The following is a 25,030-nucleotide window of genomic DNA, read 5'->3' as shown; positions in this document are numbered from 1 at the left end:
TTTTATAGAATGGTTCGTTTTCAAAATAAAAGTAATAAAGCGTTCTCAAGTTGAATGACCGGTTTTTTTACTGATAATATTTTTTTAGCAAGATGCCAAATAATATTTTTAACCTGTGATTGCAAGTGATTCTATGTATTAGCCATGCGTAATAAAGTATTTAAAATTTTGCTAAATATTATTTGCAATCCGAAAGACACCCTCAGTCAGAAACTTTCTGGTTTGACCCAACGGAAGTTCTGTACGCGTAATTTACCAGCAATCTGTGATGTCAATTATGTGGCGTCCATAATTTTTTATGGTAAAATCCATTTTTCTGTGAAACTTGTTACAAAAGTCGGGTTTTGAAATTGGCATCAACCCCACCGCCCCGATGCCAATTGTGGCATTTCATACTTCGTGGAAGTGACGGGAAATATTGACTGACGTAAGGAAAGCTACTTTGATCTAGATGTAGCCCAGGATATTTTTTCATGTTATGATCGTGACAGCTCTAACCCCGGTGAATGGCGCGTAGTTTGAAAATTTACATTTAGCGCCGAGTATTCTTGTAAAACAAATTGAATGAGCATATTTAAATAAATTGCATTAAGCCATAAGTGCCTAATAAAAGTACCGAAGATTTAAAATAAATAATAAGTGTATGTATTTAGAAAAATAGTTTAGGGCGCTAAATGTAAATTTTCAAACTGCGCGCCATTCACCGGGGCCAGAAATGTCAAGATGCTCGCATACAAAAATATCTGGGCTGCCGCTAGACCCAAGTGTCGCTCGTTTGCGAGTTGTCAACATTAATTTATGTGCTGTTTATTCGAAAACCACTCGAAAACATCCGAGCAAATAAAGTAATTTATTTTACTAACTCTATGGAAAATACCTACTAAGCAGAATATTACTGCAATGGCTCAACGTTTTCCAGTACCTGGAGCCAGCCCGGGAGCGGGCGGGCCTCCTCCCCAACGGTATCCACAGCCTCAAAATCCTGGGATGCGACAGTACAGTCAACAACAAACTTTTCCGGTAACAATTTTGTTTTATTAAGCTAATCGAAAATTGAGTTGATATGGTTATAATTTATCGGTATACATTATCCTCAAAACCTGTTTTAAAGCACTAAAAGATTATGAAGTAGTGATACATACTAATAAGCTAGAGAAGTAACTATGTGGAGGGTTGTAATTCAATGTTGAACCATGATTGAAGCGGCGTAAAGAATGTCGTTGATTTTAGAGGCAAAACGACTCAAATCTGCACATTACCATTCGGTTTTTGTTTACAATCAATCCCTTACAAAAATTTGCAAGATTGCAGTCTAGAAATGATACCTCAAAGCATGAAAACAAGCCTCTTGAGAGTGGCAGACGCGTTTTAAATATGTGTTTAGTGCACTGCTCTTAATCTTTCAAATGTAAGGTAAATTGTGCGAATCACAATGTGCAGTTTCAGTTTCAGAACCCTTTTTCGTTTCTTACTTCGTATTTAGAAATCCATTGATGTGCAACTAAATGCCTCAAAAGTAGACCAATCCACTAACATCTCTAAATATGTACAATATTATAAGTACCAGATTAGGTACAAATAACTGAAATAACAAGAAAGGGATCGCAAATGTTTGCAATAAACATTAGTACTCTTTCAACAGCTTTAAGCTTTAGCTTCGAACTACATATAAAGGTATAAAATATTTGCCTTAATAAAATATATATTTTTTTCTACGATAGTACCTATGTACATAAAGTGAAAAACCAGCCAAACCAAAGTAAATTATTTTTAGAATATTGGTTATGCTCTTGTAAATTCCCACAAGGGTGAGAGTACCAAACATAATAATGTTTTACTTATTTTCTTTTAATTGTGAAGATTGAAAAAGTAAATGGAAGTTCCACATTTAGTTTTTCCTGTGTTAGCAGATCTGCTGCTCGATGTAAGTATTCTCATTTGTGACAGGAATATTGAAATTGTTTCTATCTATAATCGAGATACCGTAGTCCCTCGTTTTACGCGCTGTCGGTTTTTCACGCTTACGCATAAATAAGATATAATCTTGTTGAAATTTCGTCAATTAATAATGCATCAAATGTGGAAAATCACACCTTTCAAGAATTCTTAGATAAACTTTAGCTAAAATCAAGTTTTAATTTGCTCGATTGCAGGATTTGATTTCGGAACTGGATTCTTTACCAGAACCAATCATGAAGTTCAATAATGGACTGGGAATAATAAATAAAAACGAAAAAACTTTTTAACAGAAGACCAGAAGAACATGAAAGAGCGATCAATAGTTTAATTTAAAAAAATTTAAATTGCTTTGTTACGCACATACATATGTGCGTACATCACAAGAGCATCCATATGGGACCGTTTTGTCAGGGAACACCGGTTTCTTGAATCGATAGGGCCAAAATTGCAATTGCAACTCTCCCAATTTTCGAGCATTTTGTAAATTGTCCATAGCTTTTTTATTTCGCGGAATATTGGAGCTCTGTATACACATGCTGCACTTATTTACGAGCAATCCAGACACATGCAAAATCAGCGTGCAGCAGAAGAAAAATTCTACTTTATACTTATCCGTTTGTATGTTGATTTGTAACCGGCAACGTTTTTAAAACAGGGCACCCGGAAAAGGCAATACCTATTAAAAACAAGGTACTTAAGCATCTAACATAAGAAACGCTTGTTTTATATTAAAACAACTTAACAAATGGACTATACAACCTACCAACAAAGAACTTCAGAATCATGAACTTAATTTACGCAACAAGAGTTGCAGGAAAAACCGGTGTTTTCTTTCTTTTAATCACTCATAGTTATAAGAAAAATGTACTCGATTTTTAGAGTCCTATAGAAATTATAGTTTTAGATCTAGCAGGGGGTGAATGTCCAACTTCAAAAAAGACGGTGATCTGCGTGTTTTAAAAGTGTGTGGCGAAAATTTATCCAGTGGTCAATGTACTGCCGATCCATCTATAAGAGCATTTGCGAATAAAATAAAATACTTAGGTCTCTCGCCTACCCAATTACATATACAATGATGTATAATGCTGCCTTGTATTGAAAAATGTTGGCCGAAAATGCCCTAGTTGGCACCCAGTAAAAGACTGCACTAGAGGAAAAATAAACAAACAACGCGTTACCTTCCTAGCATGCTGTAACGCTGATGGTTTACAAATTTTAAAACTGCTAGTTGTAGCAAAAGCAAAAAATCAAGATGCTTTAAAGTGTGATCTTCTGCTAGTGCCTGGAGTTCCAGAACTCAATTATTCGTCAAGTTAGATATCATTTAAGAAGTCTTATGGTGCGTGCAGGTCTAACGAGCCGAGCCTGCGTCGCGAGCAAAATCCTTTCATGTTTCGTCAAAACACCTACAGATGTTCTATTTTCTGTGCAATTCTATCTATCATTATAACTAACGCTAAGCAAAAAAGAACGAATGGGCATCTTCACTACGACTTTAACTCGTTTTACTCATTTACTGTTTCTTATTGTACCAGCGTGGCATTTTTCTTATTTCAGCAACGGGCTGGTTATAGTAACCCCCCAACTGCGATTAACTCAAGTGGAGGATCCCTAATCCAACAGCGTCCTTCCGGCGCTTCCTACTCACCAATGCGTGGACCAATTCAAACACCTCCAGGGGGAAAACGTCCCGTAGATACTAGACCTTCATTGCAACAGAAAAGGTATTGATCAATTGATTTAGTCGATTATTTCCGGTAGGGCAATCGGCCAATTTAATTTCAGTGACTACGGCCATAGTACTAGTAAAAAGAAGAAGAAGCTTGCCGACAAGATTCTTCCGCAAAAAGTACGAGATTTAGTGCCGGAAAGTCAAGCTTACATGGACCTTCTGGCTTTCGAGAGAAAACTAGACGCTACCATAATGCGCAAACGATTAGACATACAAGAAGCATTGAAGAGGCCAATGAAGCAGAAACGCAAGCTTAGGATTTTTATTTCCAATACATTCTATCCTGCTAAAGAGCCGTGTCCGGATGCGCCTGATGGTCAAGGACAAGAAGGGTGAGTAGCCTCAGAGAACACAAAAAACGTGCTTTCGTTTTCGGATTTTTTTATTTTTTTAAGTTTGAATTTTCTATGAATTTGATATGCGAAATTTTTATCTAATATTTTTTTTATTAAGCACCATATATTTACTTTTAGAACGTACCAGAATCCTATTCGAACGTATCGAAGACTTTTTTTTCAGTTATTCCGCGATTCTCCTATTTTGTAGAAATTCCTATGTTTTTACAAGGTTTTATTACCTTGACTGATTCTCATCTCCGGTTCAAATAGAACAGAATAAAAACCAAGCAAAACTTTTTTGAAAGTTTACTTACGGCATTCTAAGTAGAGCAAAGAAAAGTTTACCAAAAAAATAGTTTAATAATTGTTATAATAAATATATTTTTTATATTTGTATCCACGGCTGCTCAATACTAAACGCATTTTGGGTGTGTTATAGGTAATAATGAGCGCAATTAATGATTATTGCCGCAGTGGTTCGAATAAAGTACATTGGCAAAATATTTCGAATTTTTTGTTATATTTTAATTTGAATGCTAATAACAGCTGCTGGTTTCGTGAAATAAGGAACAGGTTTTACTGGGAGCAACCACTCCGAGGACTAGTTTCGGACCTATCATCAGTTGGATTTGTTTATTATTTTTATTATGATTTTTTTTTGACATAGCCCAAAGCCTATTCCTTATTTCACGCATTTATGGTCAGTCAACGGAACTTTATTTAAGTGCTAGTTTCTCAAATCTTCAAAAATTAAACCATTGCTAAAATGAACTAATAAAGAATTTTATTTTGCCGCTTTTTAATATATTTTTTGCTACAACCAACTGCAATAAAACTGATAGAATGAAAGTACTCATTCAAATTCGGGTTTTGTAGCAATGTTTTTGGGCATTCAGTTGAAAAACTGCGTTTCGGAACATTTATTTTATGTATTTTTATTATTATAGCAACGAATTTATAGATCCATCATTGATGTGATTTGCAAGTACAATTCCTTATAAATATGTAACCACTTTAACTATTTAAAAAATAAATATTTCCTTTTTAGCAATAAAGTTATTTGTCTACATTTAAACTGATGGTTCAAATTAAGTCCTATTCAGGAAATGGCATGCATAACTATAATATTTTTAAATTTTTTTTTAAAGATCCGTTGCTTCTTGGGAACTGCGTGTTGAAGGAAGACTATTGGATGATTCCAAAAATGATCCGAACAAAGTGAAGAGAAAGTTCTCGTCATTTTTTAAATCATTAGTAATCGAGCTGGACAAGGATTTGTACGGACCTGACAACCATTTAGTTGAGTGGCATCGCACTCTAACCACTCAGGAAACTGATGGTTTCCAGGTACAAATTTATTCACTTGGTTGCATTTTGATTATTTCAATTAACGCTGTTTTTATTTAATCAAATCTTTAGGTGAAAAGACCAGGCGACAAAAATGTAAGGTGTACAATCCTTTTACTATTGGATTATCAACCGTTGCAATTTAAGCTGGATCCGAGACTGGCCAGATTATTGGGTGTTCACACCCAAACACGCCCAGTAATCATTTCAGCTTTATGGCAATATATTAAAACTCACAAGTAAGTTTCAGTTGTTGGCAGTTTGTTTTTTGTCAGCTTGACAAAAGTTTGAAAAAAGTGTTTCGATTGCTCTAATCAAATAATAAGGGCGTTGTATTTATTTATGTTCAAACGTCTAAACGTTTTTGAACATTTTTTTTAATTTTCGAAAATAAAGAGAAATTTCATTAATACTTACAAATGCGATTGACTCATTTAAAAAGAGGGTTGATCAGGCATTTAAGTGTACAAGTATGGCGTTTCAACACCTTAAATAAATAGCTGTGTTGTAATAAGTATCTATTTCTCATTTTAGACTCCAAGACTCACATGAGCGTGAATTCATTGTATGCGACAAATATTTAGAACAAATCTTCAATTGCTCTAAAATGAAATTTGCCGAGATTCCGCAACGATTGAATCCTCTATTGCATCCTCCAGATCCAATCGTTATTAATCATGTTATTTCAGTAGAAGGTGGAGCTGAAAGCAAACAGACCGCATGTTACGACATTGATGTTGAGGTAACGTTTAGCCTATTTGGTAATTTGAAAATGATCTAATTTTTAATTGTTTGCTCCCAGGTGGATGATACTCTAAAGGCTCAAATGAACAACTTTTTACTGAGTACCGCCAGTCAACAGGAGATACAAGGACTGGATTCCAAGATCCATGAAACTGTGGATACTATTAATTCATTAAAGACTCATAGAGAATTTTTCTTGAGCTTTGCCAAGGACCCGCAACAGTTTATCCATAAATGGATCGTATCACAGACTCGAGACTTGAAGGTTAATATAACAGCTCATAAAAAAAGCTGCTCAAATAAACAATTAATTTCGTTTCAGACAATGACCGATGTCGTTGGTAATCCCGAAGAAGAACGAAGATCAGACTTTTTCTATCAGCCATGGGCCCAAGAGGCAGTGTGTCGTTATTTTTACACAAAAGTGCAGCAGAAACGTGCGGAATTGGAACAGGCGTTGGGAATCCGAAACAATTAATGGTAGGGAGTAAATACATTTTTTTCTTCTTTGCGATTGTGTAACTGTTAAATCCATTACATAAACGATGATTTTCCATTAACAGCTAAACAAATATTTGAGTGGTAAAATGTAATAAAAAGTAAAGTGTGTTTTGTTTTTACTTGCAAAGTGAAAAGCAATTTTAGCATAATTTCAACACCAACAGAATTTAGACTCCTTGATATTTCAATTTAAACTCTTGGGTCATTAGTGAAAATATCCGATAGGTCGAATGCATAATTCTGGCTTATATTTTTCAGAAGGTGAATGTGAACCCTTCACATTCGATCGATTTTAAAGAGGTACTTACATATTTAAAAAAAACTTGGAAATTAAAGCAATTCGTACGTTATTAATAATTTTCCATTAATTCGGAAACTTGAGTAGGAATTTGTACAAACAGTCGTCTTTTGACTATACTGACTGATATATATATGTACAGGGTGTCCCAGCGATAGAGTAAAATCAGTTTATACTTTGGCGATATTATTTTTTCAAAAATGGGATTTTCAATTAGGTAAAGGTAACAAACTAGCATTTTAAATTGTGCGTCATATAATAAACACTTTACTTTGTTTAAATGCATATGTATAATCTAAATGGTTTGGAATTATGAGCGACAATTCGAAAGTTTTTTGTTATTCGGCTGTAACGAGGAAAATTACCACTTTCATGTTGCTGATGAATAGTCTGTGTCTATTAACATATTTTATGCAAAATTTTTGCCTGACATATTACAGAGTGATCATGATAATCGTCAAAATTAGCATATTTAAATATTGCTAAATTACTTTTAAAATATTTTATATTTTTCTTGTTAACAAACGTTATTTGTTATTATCTATAAGCAAATGTTTTTCATGATAACCGCAATTTCATGTAATAAACTACCAAATATAACGCGGCATTTAGAAAAATAGAATTTTCTTATAAACCATAACTATAGAGGAACTATTTGTTAGCGAATATAAAAGGAGCAAACGCAAAAGGTATTTTAATCCTGAATAAATAAAACTGACAATATACGAGGGTATGCGTTATTTAAAAGCCTGTGGTTTTTTGTTTGAAAACATTCTAATTTGAATTACTATGACTATTCTGGATCACCCTGCAATATTAAATAAAATTACGAGTGTGAGTATACTTTCGCAGGTAAAATTTTATAAATAGAAATAACGGAGAAATTTCCGATTAATCACGATCATGAAAAGTATTTAAAATTTGTATATGAATTCAAAAAGTAAATAAAGTATGATGTTTTATCGAAAAAAAAATATATGCGCTTATCACCTTCACGAATGACGATTGCAGTTTTGAAGTAAATAATATCGGTTAAGCGTATACTTACTTTACTCTATTGTTGAGAAATCCAGTAGAGAATATCACAGAAATCAATATTTGTCTATTCTCAAGGTGTTTGTCTGTTTATCAGCTTATTGATACAACAGACACGAAAATCATGTTTATTTGCAATGCCACATGGGAAGCAGTCTTCCGCAATTAAGAAATTTTATCGAGTTTCGATTTCATTTAGATCAGCCTGTATACATTATAAAATAGGAATTTCAATACACAGGGTGATCCGAACCCCAAGTTGCATAACTTCACCAGCTTTATAGCATCTTCAAAAAAGGAAAATAAACTATTAACATGTATACAAATGCCCTCAAATAGCTATGAATGTCAAGGTGTTAATATAAATAATAAAAAACTTTTTGGTTTAAATTTGCGCAATTCTTGAGATGTTCCACTGAATTTTTCGATACAATTTTACTCTTACTTACAGCTACTTCATATGCGTTGGAATCGCATTTTTTTATTTGCCAGTGCCGAAGATTTTGCGATGAAATCAGATTATTTTTCTCCTAGCATTTACATCACTGGGGAAACTGGCAAATTGAAAGGACGTTATTTTTTTACTCCAAGTAGTTAAGCTGAATCAAAAACACGGATGTGGCTAGATTTCAATTTCTACAATGTTTATTAGCTGAATATCATATAAATTATATAATAACTTATTACTTGCATTAATGGGTTTTCCAATCTGTGAGTGGAAAAAATATCATTGGTTTTTATAAATAGAAAACATATTTATTTTTAATATTATGAATGGCTGACATCCAAGCTTTTGCCTAGATGGTACCTTTATTGTAACGAAAACCACGGCCCTTTAAATTGCCATTTTCTCAAATTCAATGTAAAAGTTAAAGCAAAATAATTCCAGTGGATTCCAAAATCTCATGAACTGACAAAAATTGGCAAGTTAACGTTTATACCGTAGCTAGAAGTATGGGTAAAATTAGTACAAAAGTTCGGTTACCTATCTCGAATAGCTCTTGAAATATAGTCGAAAATCTAATAAAAATAAAGAATTACATATTTATACTATTGGATTTCGATAGATGTGCGTTTAAGATTTCTGTTGTCAAAGTTTTTTATTTTTTTGTTGAACCAATACACGCGACAAAGTTACGGACTCTACTTTCGAAGGACTACGTTCCTTCGAATATAAAGATAATTTATGACTCGCAAAAACACAAATTATATTGTATGTTGCTTGTTGAATTTTCTCTAATTGAGCGATTGACTGAAAAAATAAAATAATAACTTCTTGACTATTAATTAAATTACTTTGCAAACCAGACTCAACAAACAAGAACAATCAATCAGTTCTTGACTCCTGTGCAAATAAGAACATTTTAGAATAACTCAAAATGGGACGTTTTGCCTTCTTCCGTATTAAAAACACAACCAGAACTGTTTTTTCGACTGTTTATTAGAATATAATTTCCATGAAGTAAATAAATTAATTGCATCAATGACTTTATAAGCTTTCACTAAAAATATATATAACTACTACACGAAGTTTAGCACTGTCAAAAATCCAAGTGAAGTTTATCTAAGATGAGAACCGAATTCAACATTCTACTAAAACAGTTGATTCGAATAAACGCTAAACAATACACATACCAAGTGACTCATCAGCATTTGGGGGGGTTCAATTGGTAATGCAAAAAATGCCTTCAGATGCTATAAATGCTGATTGATTGATGTTGTTAATCTTCTGCTGCTGATAAGACACTTAGGAATAAGACAATTAAAAGAATACAGCTCATAAAATGAGGCAAGGGGTAGGAAGGAACCTAATCACAAATAAAAATATATATTGAATTTTTTCTTGTAAACAACTTTTCCTTTCGGACGTTGCTGTCTATCAAAAAAAAGTTCAAACTATCACACTAGTTTCCTACAATTGCACGGCATAGATCAGTGCTAGGAAAATTAGTCCAGTTTCAGTTATTAAGTTTTTTTGCAGAGTAGCTCACGCGACTTGCACCTGTCAAGCCAGCACTCCATTTTTTAAAACATATTTTAATAACTTAATATCCTAAAAAAGTACAAAGCAATTACACCAAAACAATCTTTATAATACAAAATAGAAACATTGCCATGAATATAAACAACAATCGAACCCATACTACTTTTCGGGAAATTACTGACATTTTAATGATTGTACACTATTACCATAAAAATAGGGCATCATTTAAAAAAAATATCTACGATTCCGCTTAAATTATACGTGCAGCTTAGTGTTTTAAATTTGTCTATAGCATAATGTTGGATTACCACTTTTAGACAAAACGACAAACGGAATGGGCCTTGTGTTTCGGAGCATTTCAGAGTGTTAGCGCAGATGTTTCGAGACCCGATTTGAAAAATTTTGTCTCAAATTGGTAAAGGCGCCTTAAACCCAAAATATGAGGGCTTACTTTCTAGAAGAACATTAGTACCATTTAGTCATCACCTACCAACTCTTCGAAATAATAACCAGCGAGTTTTATCAGCCCTTTTATGTGCATTTATTTTCATTTAATTTTATTAAACTGTATTGAGTATAAAATTAGTTCAATTGCAGTTCGTCGATTTGCTTCTAACAATTATTATGAATGTATTATTCGACAGTAACTAGAACATCAAAATCAATAAATATTCACCGATATTTGGTGACAATTAACCATAAACACGAAGCAAACTGATTTAAGGGTATTAGGCTAATCGTTAACCTATTTGAGTAGTTAAATCACATAAGGCATATAAATGGTTTCAAATATTTCTGGTATTGTTCGATGCTTAATAAGGACCAAGAGCTGATAAATTACATACTTAATGTTAAGCAATAATTCTGAACAATCAAAGCGATACCTTTTCAAACGTCGTGATTTGCTCGATTAATCTAAAAATCTTACATTGAATACTTCGGGCCCACTTGCACGATGCCCAGTTAAAGTATGCACCTCATCGCTCCAGTCGAGGCGACCTAAAACTCAGCCGCTTAGAAAGTAGTGGCCTTATCTGCCTGTTTACGAATCATTTGCTTCACTTTACTTCTTCAGCAGTGTACCTATCACGGAACCAAACTTGGATATATAGAAGTTAAAACCGTGCAAGCAGACCTCATAGACTAAGTCTAAAATGTCTGTCAAATTTGATGATTCAATTCACTGCCTAACTTATAATTGTTCAAAACGTTAAAATTTTATGTATCAAAGTATAAATCTATGAAAAGTTAGCAGCTATAAACTATAGTTGTGTTAACCCAAGTTGGAAAAGATCAGTTTTATGCGTTTGTAACCAATCAAATCTGACAGAGAAATGGAAACAAGATAGTCACTATTACTGTAATACGTTGGTATTTTCTTGAATAATTAATATTAGTTATTATCATTAGTGATCTGAATTAAGTGCACCTTATTTTCTAATTGTAACTAAGCCTTGAAAGCACATTAAACGGGATAAGCCCCGCGAATCGATAAATAGGGAAAAGTATCAGCAATATTTTTGGTATTATTAATATGGTTGGGTTAATTTTCTGGTTTTCCGGGAAAACAGGCTGGAGGGAGCACCCTGTGTTATTGTGGTGGCATTTACTTAAATGCTTAATCTGAAAAAGATTACAATATTTACGACAATCCAAAATATATTACCAACATTTATTTTCAGTCCAGTTAAGTGTGTTGAGTCGGTTACATTGGGGAAAATTTGCGTATTTTGATGTTCAACAAAATAGTTTTTTTTTAGTTGAAAATTTATTCTACTTTCGGAAATATTCAAAGAAAATAGAAATTTGTGCAAATTATTTAAAAACAAGTATCACATAATTAGATCAGCTTTTTACTCTTTACAAAATTATACTAGCAGATCTGGAATTCATTTTTCCGTCGCCCTATTTTTAACAATTTTTTTGAAATACTGACTTGTATGGTTGACATCTGTTTATCATTTCTACGGACTAAAGTAAAATATGACGATATCAAAATAATGATTTTTTCATGTATTAACCATTTTGTCACCAATATTTTAATAAATATTTCTCACTTTATTAACAAAACTGTAAGTACGAATATAATTGAAAATTAATAAACGTTAGTGTGCAACTAACAAGATTTGGAGTTCAGTGGAACAATCCAACTTTTTATGGGAAATAAACTAAAAAATTTATGAATAATTGAATTGGTTCATTTTCCATTGGCACAGGTATAATAAGAAACAATAAATAACTAGACAATATTTTTTGTGGACGATTTTTAAAATGTCCTTTTAATGGGAACGTCCTTGTTAAATGCGTCGGATTTTCTGTGTACTACATTCTCGAACGTCGCATTTTTATTGCCACCCACAGAAGGTTAAGAAAAAGGAACACAAATTTGTCATTATTTTATTTGGTGTAAAATAAATACCTTTTTATATGAGGCCTCGTTACTAAAAATATGTTGCGTACTTCTTTCACGTTATGTTATTAATTGCGAGAGTCCTTTTAAATCGAACTTTTCTTAAATATTTATTCTTTCAAATCAGGGATGTACTTATTTTTTGATAATAAAAGGAAAAATAAACGCCTAATTGCGTATTGAAAGTTTATATTTTTTCTGGATTAATTATTTGCCAAACAGCTAGAAAATGAGGGCTACAACTACGCAATTTTATTGATTTAATTTCGATAAGAACTTGTAACCAAGTTGTAAAAGTCTATACATAGAAAGTCATAATTTATTTGGACCTACTAAGTGTGAATTAAATGGCTTTTTGCTGTGATATAAACATCTTCAAGGTAAGTTGCATTGAAAAAATAAAAAACCTGTTTATCTTTAATGTGATTTTCACGTCCGAAAAAAGTGCAAAAATATACATTTTTTAGAATACATAATCGTTTTTTTGTCTCTACCTAGTTCTCTTAGTTTAGCTCTTTTAAAATAAATAAATGTTTATTAATAATTGGAGAAATCCCCATGACTTCATTGCACTTACGCAAAGATCAACTTTCTTTCAAAATAGAAGAAATTAAAACATAATAAAAAATCAATTGCTTAAAATATAGAATATTTTGATTTAACGCACCCAGAGAACGTGGAAAACATTGAAAATGATGATATTCAAAGCTATTTCGATTAAGGACGTGAAAAAAAAAGGAAATAAATAATAGACCAAAAACTCCCACAGTCACACTTAAACCACCCAAACTAATTTGGAAGCTTCATTTCAAAGAGAAAACGTATCGCAATCATACTGCAAATACTGGATTAAAATTTAAAGGATAAAGGAAATTGCACTAAACAGTTTTCGATTTGATATTTCCAGACATATTTCAATCATGCAGCTGGTTTCTAACAGTAAAAATGCGATCAAATGGAACAAACTTAATTTAATTACGTCTTGTATACGTCTGGTAAATTTCAAAAACGCAATTGTAAAAAATTAACTAACCTAAAACGGCAAATTATGGTAAATTTTTTTTTGGGGGCTAGTAAAAAAAAGTCGCAAGTTTTTTATACGTGATTGATTCACACTATATGAAAGCTAGTTTTGGAAAAATTGCAAAAAATCTTTGTTGCATGAATGTCGACATATTTGGCTCGTAGCATCTGATTAGCAAGGTTTTGTCATTTTCCATTTTCACTTCAATAATGCACAGAAGCCTTGAAATAATTTTAAGCATTGTTTTCAATTCATTCAAAATTTTGTTGCAGGTTTTCTTGGATTGGAATACTTGAAAATAATTAGAAATATAACTGCAAATGCCAAATGCTTTGTTAATTGATTAAGGAATCATCCATCCCATTTACCTAGAACGAGTTTAATATAGTATTTATATATAGAAGCTATATACGACCGATGAAAGTTATATATTATATTTAAAAAATAGGACTATTCAAATGTCCCACAGAAAAATGATATTAACGCTGCAGCACGAAACTTCAACTTTTGACGATAACATTCATCCCGTATTATTTATTTGTTTAAACATTTTTAAATAAGGAAAAAACGTCATCACCAAAAGTTAAACAGTTATTTTAAAGTTACCCGCTACAGCGTTTTTATCAAAATTGTTCATAAAAAACTGAAGGCTGCACAATTGAATAACCGTATGAAAGATAAAATGCATTGAAAATCCTGCACTTTCAAATGTTGGGAGGCGATTTTGCGGGTCTCATTATATTCTTGCCCTCCTCAAGAACCTGTACTCACTGTACCAAACACGTCCTTCGTGTGTTCATCCGACTTGAGTTAAAAATCATCTGCTATAGAGAGCTGGGAGCAAGAAAACAAAAAATTCACTCATATAATACCTTTGCCGCCCACGAGGATGGACCTGCGTTTCTGCGTCGTATCATCAACTGGATTATTGCCCTGAGGTCTGATGGAAGCCCCCATAGTTGCCCCAGTAATGCCCGCATGATGTTGTCCGGATCTGATTGGTTTTGCGATTGTGGCCGCTGGACCCCGTCTGGCCAGGTTCTTTTGGCGAACTGCCTCTTTGATGCGGTCAACTTCAAACTGGTACCTGTAAACAAAAAACGGTTTCAAATTAATAACACTACCATGAATTGAAAAAAATACTCCAGTAATAATAATTGACAAACCGAAACGGAAAAGAAAACCACTCAATTAATTGGTTGTGAAAAGTTGGTAATTCTTCAAAAGAACAAAAAAGCATTATATAAAACAGTGACTTTCCGCATAATATGGACAGAAATTAAAACTGTTTGAAGCTGTTATTACTGTCCTGCTAAATAACAGAGTTCTGAAGGCGACAATTACCAAACTAAATTAAAATTCGTTCGTTTTTAGTGACTAATGAAAAAAACAGGTCTACCTACTGAGGAGTTGCACGGTCTTTGTTTAGTCGTTTTTCTTTTAAAACTATTAATAATTTTTTTTCTAAAACGACAATCGCCAACGTTTGCTTTCATTACAATTTTTCCAAGCACAAATCTGCACAAATTGTAACAGTCGTAGCCTTCGTTCGTTAAATAGAAGCCGCAGAAAAAACACTAGTAATTTGGATGTAATACAAAAAAGATCCTGTGGATGCCAATTCGATATGACACAAAGCGCTTCAAATTTTTAGCAGCACACTCATTCGACCGTATAATTAAATGCAAATAAGGGGTAAAATTTAAAAAAAAATCTGGAAATTTTTAAAGAAAACTTTTGAAGTATTGGATGCCAATGAATAGAATCGTATGCCAATGAACGAATACTTATATATTATTTTATAAGATGTTTTCTTTATTTAGAAAGACGCAAAAAATCTAACCCTAAACCAAAACAGTCAAAAACAAGTACATGTAAAACGAAATGGGGAAAAAATCCAGTCAAAAAAAAACTAACATATGATAGTATTTCGCAAAGTTGATTTCATTTTTAAATTTAAATAAAAACAAAATTAAGAAATGTTTTTGAATTTATGGACTCGATAACTAATTGCCAAAAATTTATCAGGCAGAGAACGTGGTAAATATGAAATCTATATTAAAAATGGATACAACAAAAAACAAGCGAAGCGAAAATAACAGAATATCTCAAGGAGAAAAGATAATTCCGAGTTTAAATACCTTTATTCCATGAAGTTTATATTAAAACTATAATTAACTGGAAATTAAAAAGGGTCAAAACGACGAGTTAGAAATCCTACCACAGTTTCAAGGTAATTTTGTCCTTTATTTGATATCTGTATTTGAATTTTCTATCAGTTTCATTTTTGAAAGTCCGAAAAAATCGATTATACACCTGATTCATAGACATGTAAAAATTGGAAAACCACCCTCATGAAGGTTTATCTGTGTAACAATTAACTTAAGAAAATAAGCTGCTCGTGTACATTTTTGAACATTCGGAGCAAGACAACATTCTTTTGGGACGGAAATATTTACCTACTTCTTCTTAACTTCAGCAATTTTTAATAGTGAATATGCGCTATATTTCAGTGGACCAACAAGTCTACTGAAAGTTCCAGAGCCTCAACTCTTTTCAGATAAATTTCCTTGGATGCTTTAAACAGGTAAATTAAATCATGCAAATTAACCGACGGCGAATAGCACAGAAATAGAAACATAAAAATAGAATTCGAGGAATCATTTTAGCTGCAAGGGAGAAACAAAAACGAATACGTATTCAAGAAAATGGGGTACGTATTGAAAACATAATTGTAGTTTAGAAAAACGTAAACTGAACATTCGAAATGCGTTTCATTAGAGTCGATTTTTAATCGTTTCTATCTTAGAAACGGCTGAATTTAGATAGAGAATATATTTGCTGAAATCGGCTTATAATTTGACACTGAATTCAGGGTGTGCCATTGAAAAAATGTATAAGTTTGATCTGGTACACGTTTCTGAAAAACTCTATTACATTTTTATTATTTGCACAAAAATTCGGAAGATCTCCCGCAAACTGGTGCAAAAATCACATATAAATCTTTCAAAATAACAAGGCTAAAGGGGTAGCACATTTATAAATAATACGTGAAAGTACCTGGTAGATAGGCGAGATTTGCATATATTGCATGCAATTACTAAAAAAACCGTTAAATAATAATAAAGAACGTCCCATTTAACCGTCTATTGGTCATCAGTATGATATTTTTTCAAATGACTTAAATTACCATTAGGAAAAGTAACGGTAAACATTCAGTAAATTTCCAACAATAAAAATGTACTTACCGTTTCCTATCCCTCATAGCGCCCTCCTTTGCGTCCTTGAGCGCAGTCTCCAGTGCCTTCACTCTATCCATCGTTAATCTCAACCTCTTCTCCAACTTGGGCAATTCACAACGCAAATCGGCATTATCTCGCACCAACTGCTTGTGAACTTTGGTCAACTGATCTAAATTGTTCTCCAAGAACGAGATTTTTTGCTTCTGAGCCAACGATCCGCCGTCTTCCTCGTTGTCTTCGCTCGACATGTTCTTTTTCATGCGGGCCTGGAGAATGGACGCAAATTATGTACATATGATCGTTTTTGGGTTGTTGTGATGCAAAGTCTTACCTGCAAGTCTTGAACGAATAGTTTCCTCAAGTTATGCAAGGTCTGGAGTTCTTTAGCGACCGTGTCCTCGAGTCCTTTGAGATCTTTGCGCGCCTGCTCTCGCCGATCGTTTGTGGCTCTAAGAAGAGAATGAGAGGGGCTGATGAGTAGTCGGTTCGCCACTCCACCCGAAGGGCGGCGAACGGACGTGCAGCAGCGAAGCCACACCACACGACAGGAAAATAAATTTTAATTGAGGGTTTGGCAAGTAATATTTGCTAGTATTATTACGGGGGCATCTTTTTAGCTTGGTTTAAGGCGAAACTGGGCGATTCACGTTTCCAGTGTACATGCCTGAGATGCACAGTCAGAAAAACTATTGTCAGTGATAAATTAATTTTGTTTTTAGTTTCATTCCAATTATGTTGCAAGTGTTAAGTAAACCAAATCACATCAGTCCATGCCTTTTGACCAAAAATATTACTGATACTTATCCCCTATAAATTTGCATTAATCTACTACAACGTTTTGATATTACACTTTTTAAGGCATCATCTCTTTTTTCCTTCAAAGAAATTCTAGTATCACAAATTGCTTTTATTGTTATTGCACCAATTTTTGTTGTTGGTTAGCACTAAAATCCACTACAGAAATATCGAAAAAGATGGGAGGAAAATCAAGTAATTAAATTCTAAGGAATTCATTTACTTGGCCTCCAACAAAACAACTAATCTGCACAATCTACAGATGATTCTTAGAAAAATATATGCCATCAGCTCTTGCAAGACTATTCAAAATACTGTCTACACACTTTCTTTTTTGCATTCGAAGTTTTTCTTTAAATTAAATTTCATTTAAGTATTACAATAATGTGAAATTATTTTCAATTTTGTGCTTCTAAAATTAGAAAAACGATTCAGAAAAGTGATTAGCACTGCAGCAAACCTCAATAATGCAATATAATTGCTATTTACGATTGATTTAAAACTTCTCTTTAATCTTCAAGCTTCACATGTTTTAAATTCTCCACATTCATCGGATTGAATGCAGGAAGTTAAAAAAATATATTAATATGCACTAACTACAAGTGATTCTTACAAAAATATAAGCCATCAGCTCTTGCAACACTTTATTGAAAATACTGTCATCGAATTTTCTTTTTTGTGTACGAAGTTTTCCTTTAAGTTGAGTTTCATTTTAGTATTACAAGAATGTGCAATGACTTTAAATTTTGTGCTTCTAAATTTGAAAAACGATTCAGAATAGTGATTAGTCCGACAGCAAATCTCAAGAATACAATATAATTGCTTTAATCATTGATTGAAACTACTCTTTAATCTAATTTCTTTCAGATTCATTGGAATGAATGCGGAAAGTTAAAAAAATGTATCTCAAAAGTTTAAAATCAATAGCATTTTTAATACCATTGATTTGAAACTTTTCTTTAATCACCGCTTCCCAATGTTTAACTTCCCGCACTTATTTTGATGAAATGAACGAAAAAGATAATTTTATTCGTGCACTTGTGGCATAATTTTTATATTCTAGATCGACCCATGTATATCTTTTTCTTAATTATATTCACTGTAGCAATTTATGTACTAACCAAACTGCACTAGTTTGTGCATGAAGTCATCACGAGTGATCTGCCTCAAAAATATGCTTTTCACATAGGTTCTATAACTTATCCATATAACTTCTCTTAAGTACATTATTTACACTATTGCATATTTAAACATTTTTGTACACATCAAAAACCAGCTTTAAACTTACTTTGCTTTCGATTCAACTAAACTCAAAAGCTTTATTGTAATATTCTCAAATTTCACTAATGTACAATTTAAAACTGTTTTTGTGTGTGCTTCAATAATATCGTTATGGACACTGCATGGCAGTAATAACTAGAATCAAACTGCCCAGACAATAAACAGGACAGTATCGATCTACAAAGTGAAATAAAACTTAACCAAACGACGCTGCTCGTGTGATGTGACAACGCGACAAAATTTTAAAATAAAAAATTAATTTAAAATATATAAAATAGTCGATAAAATAGGAAATATGATTCTAAAATCACAGGGAAAAGCTTTGGAATTTGGAAAATGGAACAACGAGGGAAGAAATTTCAAGCAACTCTTTAAGTCTTAAATTTATCATCAACCAAAGATATTGTCATTTGAATCGCAAATGCTAAAATACTGAACAACATGAAATACTAATACTGATACGTATCAAACCTTCTAAAAAGCAATTGTTTTGTGCTGATTTCTTCTACTTGACTAATGGATAAAATGCTCTAGTAAATGACCAAATACTGCGGACATTTATGTGTAACCAATAGCAGGGTTATGGAAACGATGAGATGCAAATGAAAAGTATGAATATGGAAAATTGACATCGTACACAAAGTTTTTTCTGATTTAGACTTAACAGTCTCCGATTTAGCTGCGTAATTTTGCAAATTCTTATCTGCTTTAAGACTGACTTTTTTCTCGGAATTCTTTAAATCTTTACTTATTTTTGAGTTAACTTCGTACTTATATGGAACAAAATCCTCCCAAACAGGAGAAACTACCGATTTTACGTAGCTTTTTTTGTTGGGTGAATTTTTCGGGCTGTTTTCCAAGGAAATATTGGGACTATTGCTTGCGGAGGTTTTAAGGATATGTTTCAATTTAGACCTCAACTTGTTATCAAGAGATACTGACATGAGTTCCTGCAGTTTTTGAGATTTCTCCGTTTCCTCGCCCTTGATCTTCTCGTAATCGGCTTGAAGTTGTTGCTGTGCAAGGGTCAATTTCTGATTGGAACTGTAATAGAAAATAAAAATAAAAATGTGCTACATAAATAAATTTGGAAGTCGGCCACTACTTCAAATTCCTTGTTCTCAAAGAATATACAATAATAAAGGTCCAAAAATTAAAAAATATTTTTCCTTTAGATTACGACTCATTATTACATCAGTTAGATCCTTTTACTGCCCTTAAATAGTTAAACTGAAAATAGCTCACTGAATATTGAAATTTCACATTATAAAAATACACTGGAAAAATACTTACTCCCTGATGTCATTAATTAGTTGTTGTTTTTCTGCAATTTCATCTCTCAGTGAAGCAACCTGTTGTTGATGCGCCACCCGCAATTGATCCATTTGCTTCTCTAAGGCCATGCGAAGATCGGCGGCTTCTTTCTTTTCACTTTCACTGGCCGAGGAAACCTGAAACAAAAAGCATAATTTGCCAGATATGTCGACAGTCAATCACAGCGCACAATGTGCGTAAAAGTAAAACAAATGAACAGTAAAACATTGCTTCTTTATAATCATCGCTTCTGATCGAAAAATGGCAGCTTTTGATTCACCCGAATAAAAAAGAAATTTTAAATCTTACCTGTTCAGCAGCCTTCAACTTAGCACATTCCTCCCGAAGTGCATCTACACTTTCTTCTAGCATCCTCTTCTTATTCTCTGCCTCCCGCATCGACTCCTGCAAACTCTTCATCCGGGCCTCATGTTGAGAGATCAGTAGCCTGAATAATAAAGGTAAATCTGCTGCAAATTATCCCAGTTTAATATTACGGAGAAACTTACCTGCATTCGGCTAGTTCCTTTTCATATTCGGTAACTTTCTTGTTGCTATCCTGTTCTTTGTTTTCAATGTCTTGTAACCTTTGAGTAATATTGGTAACTTCACTCTTCATGCGGGAGATGTACAATCTGGCTACTGTAAATTCTTCCTCAAGCTTAGCGGCATCATTCGAAATCTTCAATTCACTGCCCTCACTGCCAAGAGTGGTGCCTGGAACAGTGATTAGTTCTAGAGCTTGCCAACGTAGCAAAAATTTACATACCAATTTCTCCAAGCTCCTTTAGTAAGTTGCTCAACATTTCCGCAATTCTTTTCTTTTGGTGGCTACTCATGTCCCTCAGCTGTTGCAATTCAGTAGTGGTGCTATTCAGATTGGTCTGTTTCTGTAATAATTCCTCAGACATTGATTCCATTTCCTTATTTTTAGCATCCACTTCCTGGGACTTTTGATCGTAGTTAACTGCCAATTCTTCCAATGCTTGAAGAACCTAATTCGGCTGAGTTAGAAATTTGCGCTGTATGTTTTCTTCTCAGACTTACCTCTTTAACTTCCTCTTTCGCACTTTCATTCTCTTGCTGGATCCTGTTCATCTCGCTCTGTAATGCTTCGTAGTCTCTACGCGTGCTTGCAATTAGTTCGTCCTGTTCCAGCATCTGCTCCTTTAATTTTTCTACATATTGGCTCTGTTGATTGATTTCTTCATCCTTCTCGTCTAGTTGTTGATACAGTCTTTCTCTGAAATTTAATGGATGGAAATAGACATTTAGATGAGTTACTGATGGTGTACGCATTACCGTTCCAGTTCCAGTTTTTGCCGTTCTTCCAAGCCAAGTGTTGATCCAATCATTAAAGCTGGAGTTGCTGGCATGGGACCCGCAACGTTTTCCACAACGCTTTCTTCCAAACCTGTGAAAATGAATTGTTAGTAGAAATAATTACTGCATCAAAATTAAGGAAAAAATACCCTTACCAGCAATCGGCGTAATAGCTTCATTAATATCGTTAAGGTTGACCTGTTCTTCCGCTTTAACCGTTTCGCCTGATCGCCACCTGTTGAGCTCGGCTTCCAGAACTTCCACTTTGCCTTTGAGCCGTGCCACTTTTTCCTTTTCCTTTTCATAGCGCCTCTTCCATTCCTCTGCCGTCAATTCTTCGTTGACAGTCACCACATTCTTCACAGTCTTAGCCCTCTTTCCGAACTCCAAAGTTGACTTAGTTTCCGACTCGTTGAAACTAGCCGGGGAACAGCAAATTACGATTGTTGTTCTCGCATTACCTGAAAAAACATGGCAAAGTTATTTTCGTTCACTGGGTGGCTTTTGCTGTTACTTGCCTCCAAGAGATTCTTGTAGAATACGGGTCAACTTTGAATCTCTGTACGGAATATGTGTTTTATTGCCATCGGCCAATGCGCTGATCACATTTCCCAATGCGGAAAGTGATTTGTTGATATTTTTGGCTTCATCCAAGACAGTGCCTGAAGGTAATTGAAAAATAGTGTTGGCACTTTTCAGCATACGCGGATGATTTCCTACCTTCAGCGCCAGTTTTCGACACTTTCTCTGAACCTGCTAAATCCACAAGGTACAGTTTCCCCGACAATTTCTTCTGGTTTTCTAAGTTCTCTTGCTTAACATTAATAAGAAATACTGAGTGCGATCTAGACGAATGCTCATTCATATCTAAGAAACAAAACGCCTCACTTAGCAATTAGCAGGGTTTAAAAAATCAATTTATATTTACTTGTTACAGCTATATGCCTATTTGACTTTCCTTCTTCTATAGATTCAAATACCTCCTCAGGGCTTGACACAAACCGTTCGGTTGCCCCTTTCACATAAGGTACCCTATTTTTATCTTCGTGGACACTCAGGTTCACTTTTGAAACTAAACAGAAATATTGTATTCATTAGTCGGATGCTTTAATGCAATGCTAAGCTATAGAGGGTTCTAGCAAAGCAATCAAAGCAACAAGAAATGTTTTTTCTTTATTTGACAGTGATGGAATGAACGCAAATGTGAAAAATTGATTCCAATCCCAATTATTCAGGGTAACAATACAGTACGATAACAGTATAAATCTGAAGGAACATACATTTGTAACATTGCTGCTGAAAACGCATTTCTTCATACCTAAGTATTCATATTCATGTACTTACCATCTAACAAGTCTCTAATTTTATCCATATAAATCTCAAAGTACGAGACCTTAATATGAAATTCTAGATTTTCTTCCATAGCATAGATGTGGTTGAAGATGTCGTTCACAATTCGAGGTATAATACCTTGCTTGTGCGGATCGCCTGTAAACCATAAGTGAATAAATTTATAGAAAAACGACTGTATATTTAATTGAATGATGTCTGTTAAACATATTGAATTGAAAATATGTATTTTCTGGCCGACGAAAAACGCTAGCTGATTTCAAAGCTTCAAGAAAGTAATATTTACCCGATTTGAGACGTTTACTGCTCGTCATTTCCTTTCGTTTAGGAAATAGCCATGTTTTAATAGATTGGGTTCACGAAACGAAAATATGTTTTCTGGCCAACGCAAAACGCCAGCTGACTTAAGATTCAACTCCTTTTAACTTTAGATCTTTTCAATTCTAGATACGACTTGTTGTATTATATTGTTGTATTGTATTGATACCATTGTTATTCCTTTTTTACAAGATATGTTAATAAACAATAAGCTGAGCGCAACATATATTCCTTTTTTTTTCATTTCGTTTATATTTTATGGAAACAATGTAGCTTTCTCTAAAAAGCTAAACCGTATTTATTTGGGATCTTGCTTGAATTCGTGACCCCAGTCGAAACTATTATCGATTAAACGCAACAAATGCAGGAATTGCTCTAGTTTTGGCTTTTAAAATGCCTTTCCTGCAGCGAAAATCAATGCTTACGGTAGTTGCAGGTGGAATTTCACTTTTTGGATAGAATTCTCAGATCCGATTGCGAAAATGCACCAGAATTGATGGTATTTCAATAACTGAGGCTCTATTTTTATTAAAATAAAACTGAGCATTCAAATGCAAAAAAATAAAACAGTGCTGTTGATGATGATGATGATGCCTCCAAAGAGAATAGATTTTAAATTGCAGCCACTGAGAAAGTAGAAATGCATATTTTTTCTTACCTATGACACCTTCCATAGTATGTGTTTTACCCGACGATGTTTGACCATAGGCAAAAATGGTGCCGTTATATCCAGCAAGCACATCAGAGACGATACTCTTGGCCGCTTCACTGTATACTTTTTCTTGTGTGGCATTTGGTTTGAATACTTTATCAAATAAGTAGACTTTCCCCTGTAATAGATTGATTTGGTTAGCTTAAAACACTTTAACGTTGTTCAAGTGGGGCCCCGTTATAGGCAATTTGCAGACATCGAAAGACAGTAATCTACATTTTAAGATGATTGATAATTGATCTGAGAAACACTTAAATAGCGAACCAGTTTGAAGTAGCATAGACAACCATTAATCAATCATGTACATGTGAAGCTAAAGAGCTTTTAGGTAGTTAAATCGCTTTTATTTATTCTCAGTTAATATTCATTTAGAACTTGAATTTCAGAAAGCTCTTGGGTGAAATATTATCGTTCGTGACTGTAATAGGTAGCGAATAATCTATGTGAACAATCGCTTCAAAATATACTTCAGAAAACGATCGCAATATCTTTTTCTATACCAGCTATTAAAGAAAGTATAACTTTTGAATTTTTTTTTTACATAATCAATAAATTATTTTGGTTTATACCAAATATATATTTTTTGTTCATCCATAACAACTAATTTTTAAGGAGTCAATTTTTTTTAAGTCAAACATATTTTATTTATCATGCAGATTCCGTTGTAAACTTGAAAAAAGTATAAATTAGTGAATTCAGCTATTTGTTTCAGCTTGGTTGCGCTGAAAGATTTGTATTTAGCTAAAAAGCAAAATGGATTTAGACGGCGCAGCACTAGACGTTTATGAATGCCGCAATGCACAATTTCGAATAAAATCACTCCCCCTAATTTTTTTTAGATAAAAGATATGTCTTCACCCCTATGTCTGGGCTAAAGGCGGACTAGTAAGAGGCGTGTTCTTATTAAGTTCATTTTCTTCTTGTCAAATTAGGTACTGTCCGCCGTGTGTCTTCGTTTTTATTCCTTTTTTCTTATCGTGTAAGGTGGATTTTACAATTTTCAGCAGTCTTAAACTTTTTCTGACTTGTCGAACAATCTGTCCGAGTTCGTCCCCACAGTCACGACGACTTCACCCAGAACGACTGGTACAAAAAAGTACAAGAAATAAACTTTGTGTCTGTTTTTGAGTTTTTCGGGTTCATTTCACGACGGCGTAAAAACCCGAATTTTTAAAAAAATTAATCACAGTTCCAATCAGATATGCTCTATCGACCCACAAGATTTTCAGCAATACGACGTTTCCCGTTAACTCGAAAAATACAACTTCGATATTTGAGTATAAATCTGAGTATGTTTGCTTCACAATTCCTACCTCCAGCTCC

At 33.6% G+C, this 25,030-nt stretch overlaps 3 protein-coding genes across 8 annotated transcripts in view; 2 read left to right on the top strand and 1 right to left on the bottom strand.

Annotated features, from left to right (window-relative positions):
* Window positions 1-1,007, top strand: part of LOC109539545 (dnaJ homolog subfamily C member 10) — a 9,302-nt gene extending 8,295 nt beyond the window's left edge. The window contains exon 13 of the mRNA XM_019907341.2: window positions 920-1,007. The gene's annotated coding sequence lies outside the window, so the exon portion shown is untranslated. The remainder of the gene's footprint in view (window positions 1-919) is intronic.
* The window catches only part of LOC109539547 (brahma-associated protein of 60 kDa), an 8,798-nt gene extending 2,069 nt beyond the window's left edge, over window positions 1-6,729 (top strand). Inside the window, exons 1-8 of one of the 4 annotated variants that reach the window (XM_019907343.2) lie at window positions 747-1,020; window positions 3,517-3,683; window positions 3,745-4,023; window positions 5,178-5,376; window positions 5,449-5,615; window positions 5,911-6,118; window positions 6,179-6,385; window positions 6,443-6,729. In XM_019907343.2, the coding sequence (XP_019762902.1) occupies window positions 901-1,020; window positions 3,517-3,683; window positions 3,745-4,023; window positions 5,178-5,376; window positions 5,449-5,615; window positions 5,911-6,118; window positions 6,179-6,385; window positions 6,443-6,598 (1,503 nt within the window). In that variant the 5' untranslated portion in view covers window positions 747-900 and the 3' untranslated portion in view covers window positions 6,599-6,729. Of the gene's footprint in view, window positions 1-745; window positions 1,021-1,804; window positions 1,925-3,516; window positions 3,684-3,744; window positions 4,024-5,177; window positions 5,377-5,448; window positions 5,616-5,910; window positions 6,119-6,178 lie in introns of those variants that run through there. The other 3 variants (XM_019907344.2, XM_048667032.1, XM_019907342.2) reach the window with 3 other exon arrangements.
* A 2,648-nt stretch (window positions 6,730-9,377) lies between these two features.
* LOC109539544 (kinesin heavy chain) overlaps window positions 9,378-25,030 on the bottom strand; it is a 36,203-nt gene continuing 20,550 nt past the window's right edge. For 2 of the 3 annotated variants that reach the window (XM_048667025.1, XM_019907338.2), the window contains exons 2-18: window positions 23,654-23,825; window positions 22,672-22,815; window positions 22,256-22,399; window positions 22,048-22,194; window positions 21,846-21,989; window positions 21,477-21,788; window positions 21,307-21,418; window positions 21,052-21,247; window positions 20,774-20,999; window positions 20,514-20,721; window positions 20,314-20,452; window positions 19,984-20,141; window positions 19,633-19,734; window positions 16,946-17,063; window positions 16,621-16,880; window positions 14,245-14,459; window positions 9,378-11,561 (exon numbers count right to left, since the gene is read on the bottom strand). In XM_048667025.1, coding sequence (XP_048522982.1) covers window positions 11,557-11,561; window positions 14,245-14,459; window positions 16,621-16,880; window positions 16,946-17,063; window positions 19,633-19,734; window positions 19,984-20,141; window positions 20,314-20,452; window positions 20,514-20,721; window positions 20,774-20,999; window positions 21,052-21,247; window positions 21,307-21,418; window positions 21,477-21,788; window positions 21,846-21,989; window positions 22,048-22,194; window positions 22,256-22,399; window positions 22,672-22,815; window positions 23,654-23,825 — 2,802 coding nt within the window. In that variant the 3' untranslated portion in view covers window positions 9,378-11,556. The remainder of the gene's footprint in view (window positions 11,562-14,244; window positions 14,460-16,620; window positions 16,881-16,945; window positions 17,064-19,632; window positions 19,735-19,983; window positions 20,142-20,313; window positions 20,453-20,513; window positions 20,722-20,773; window positions 21,000-21,051; window positions 21,248-21,306; window positions 21,419-21,476; window positions 21,789-21,845; window positions 21,990-22,047; window positions 22,195-22,255; window positions 22,400-22,671; window positions 22,816-23,653; window positions 23,826-25,030) is intronic. The other variant, XM_019907339.2, reaches the window with a different exon arrangement.

Source organism: Dendroctonus ponderosae, unplaced genomic scaffold (assembly GCF_020466585.1).
Source record: "Dendroctonus ponderosae isolate FM_Combo_2020 unplaced genomic scaffold, Dpon_F_20191213v2 Dpon_F_20191213_5, whole genome shotgun sequence".
Lineage (NCBI taxonomy): Eukaryota > Metazoa > Arthropoda > Insecta > Coleoptera > Curculionidae > Dendroctonus > Dendroctonus ponderosae.
Note: the sequence above shows the minus strand (reverse complement) of the source record. Positions and strands in the feature narration are given on the sequence as shown.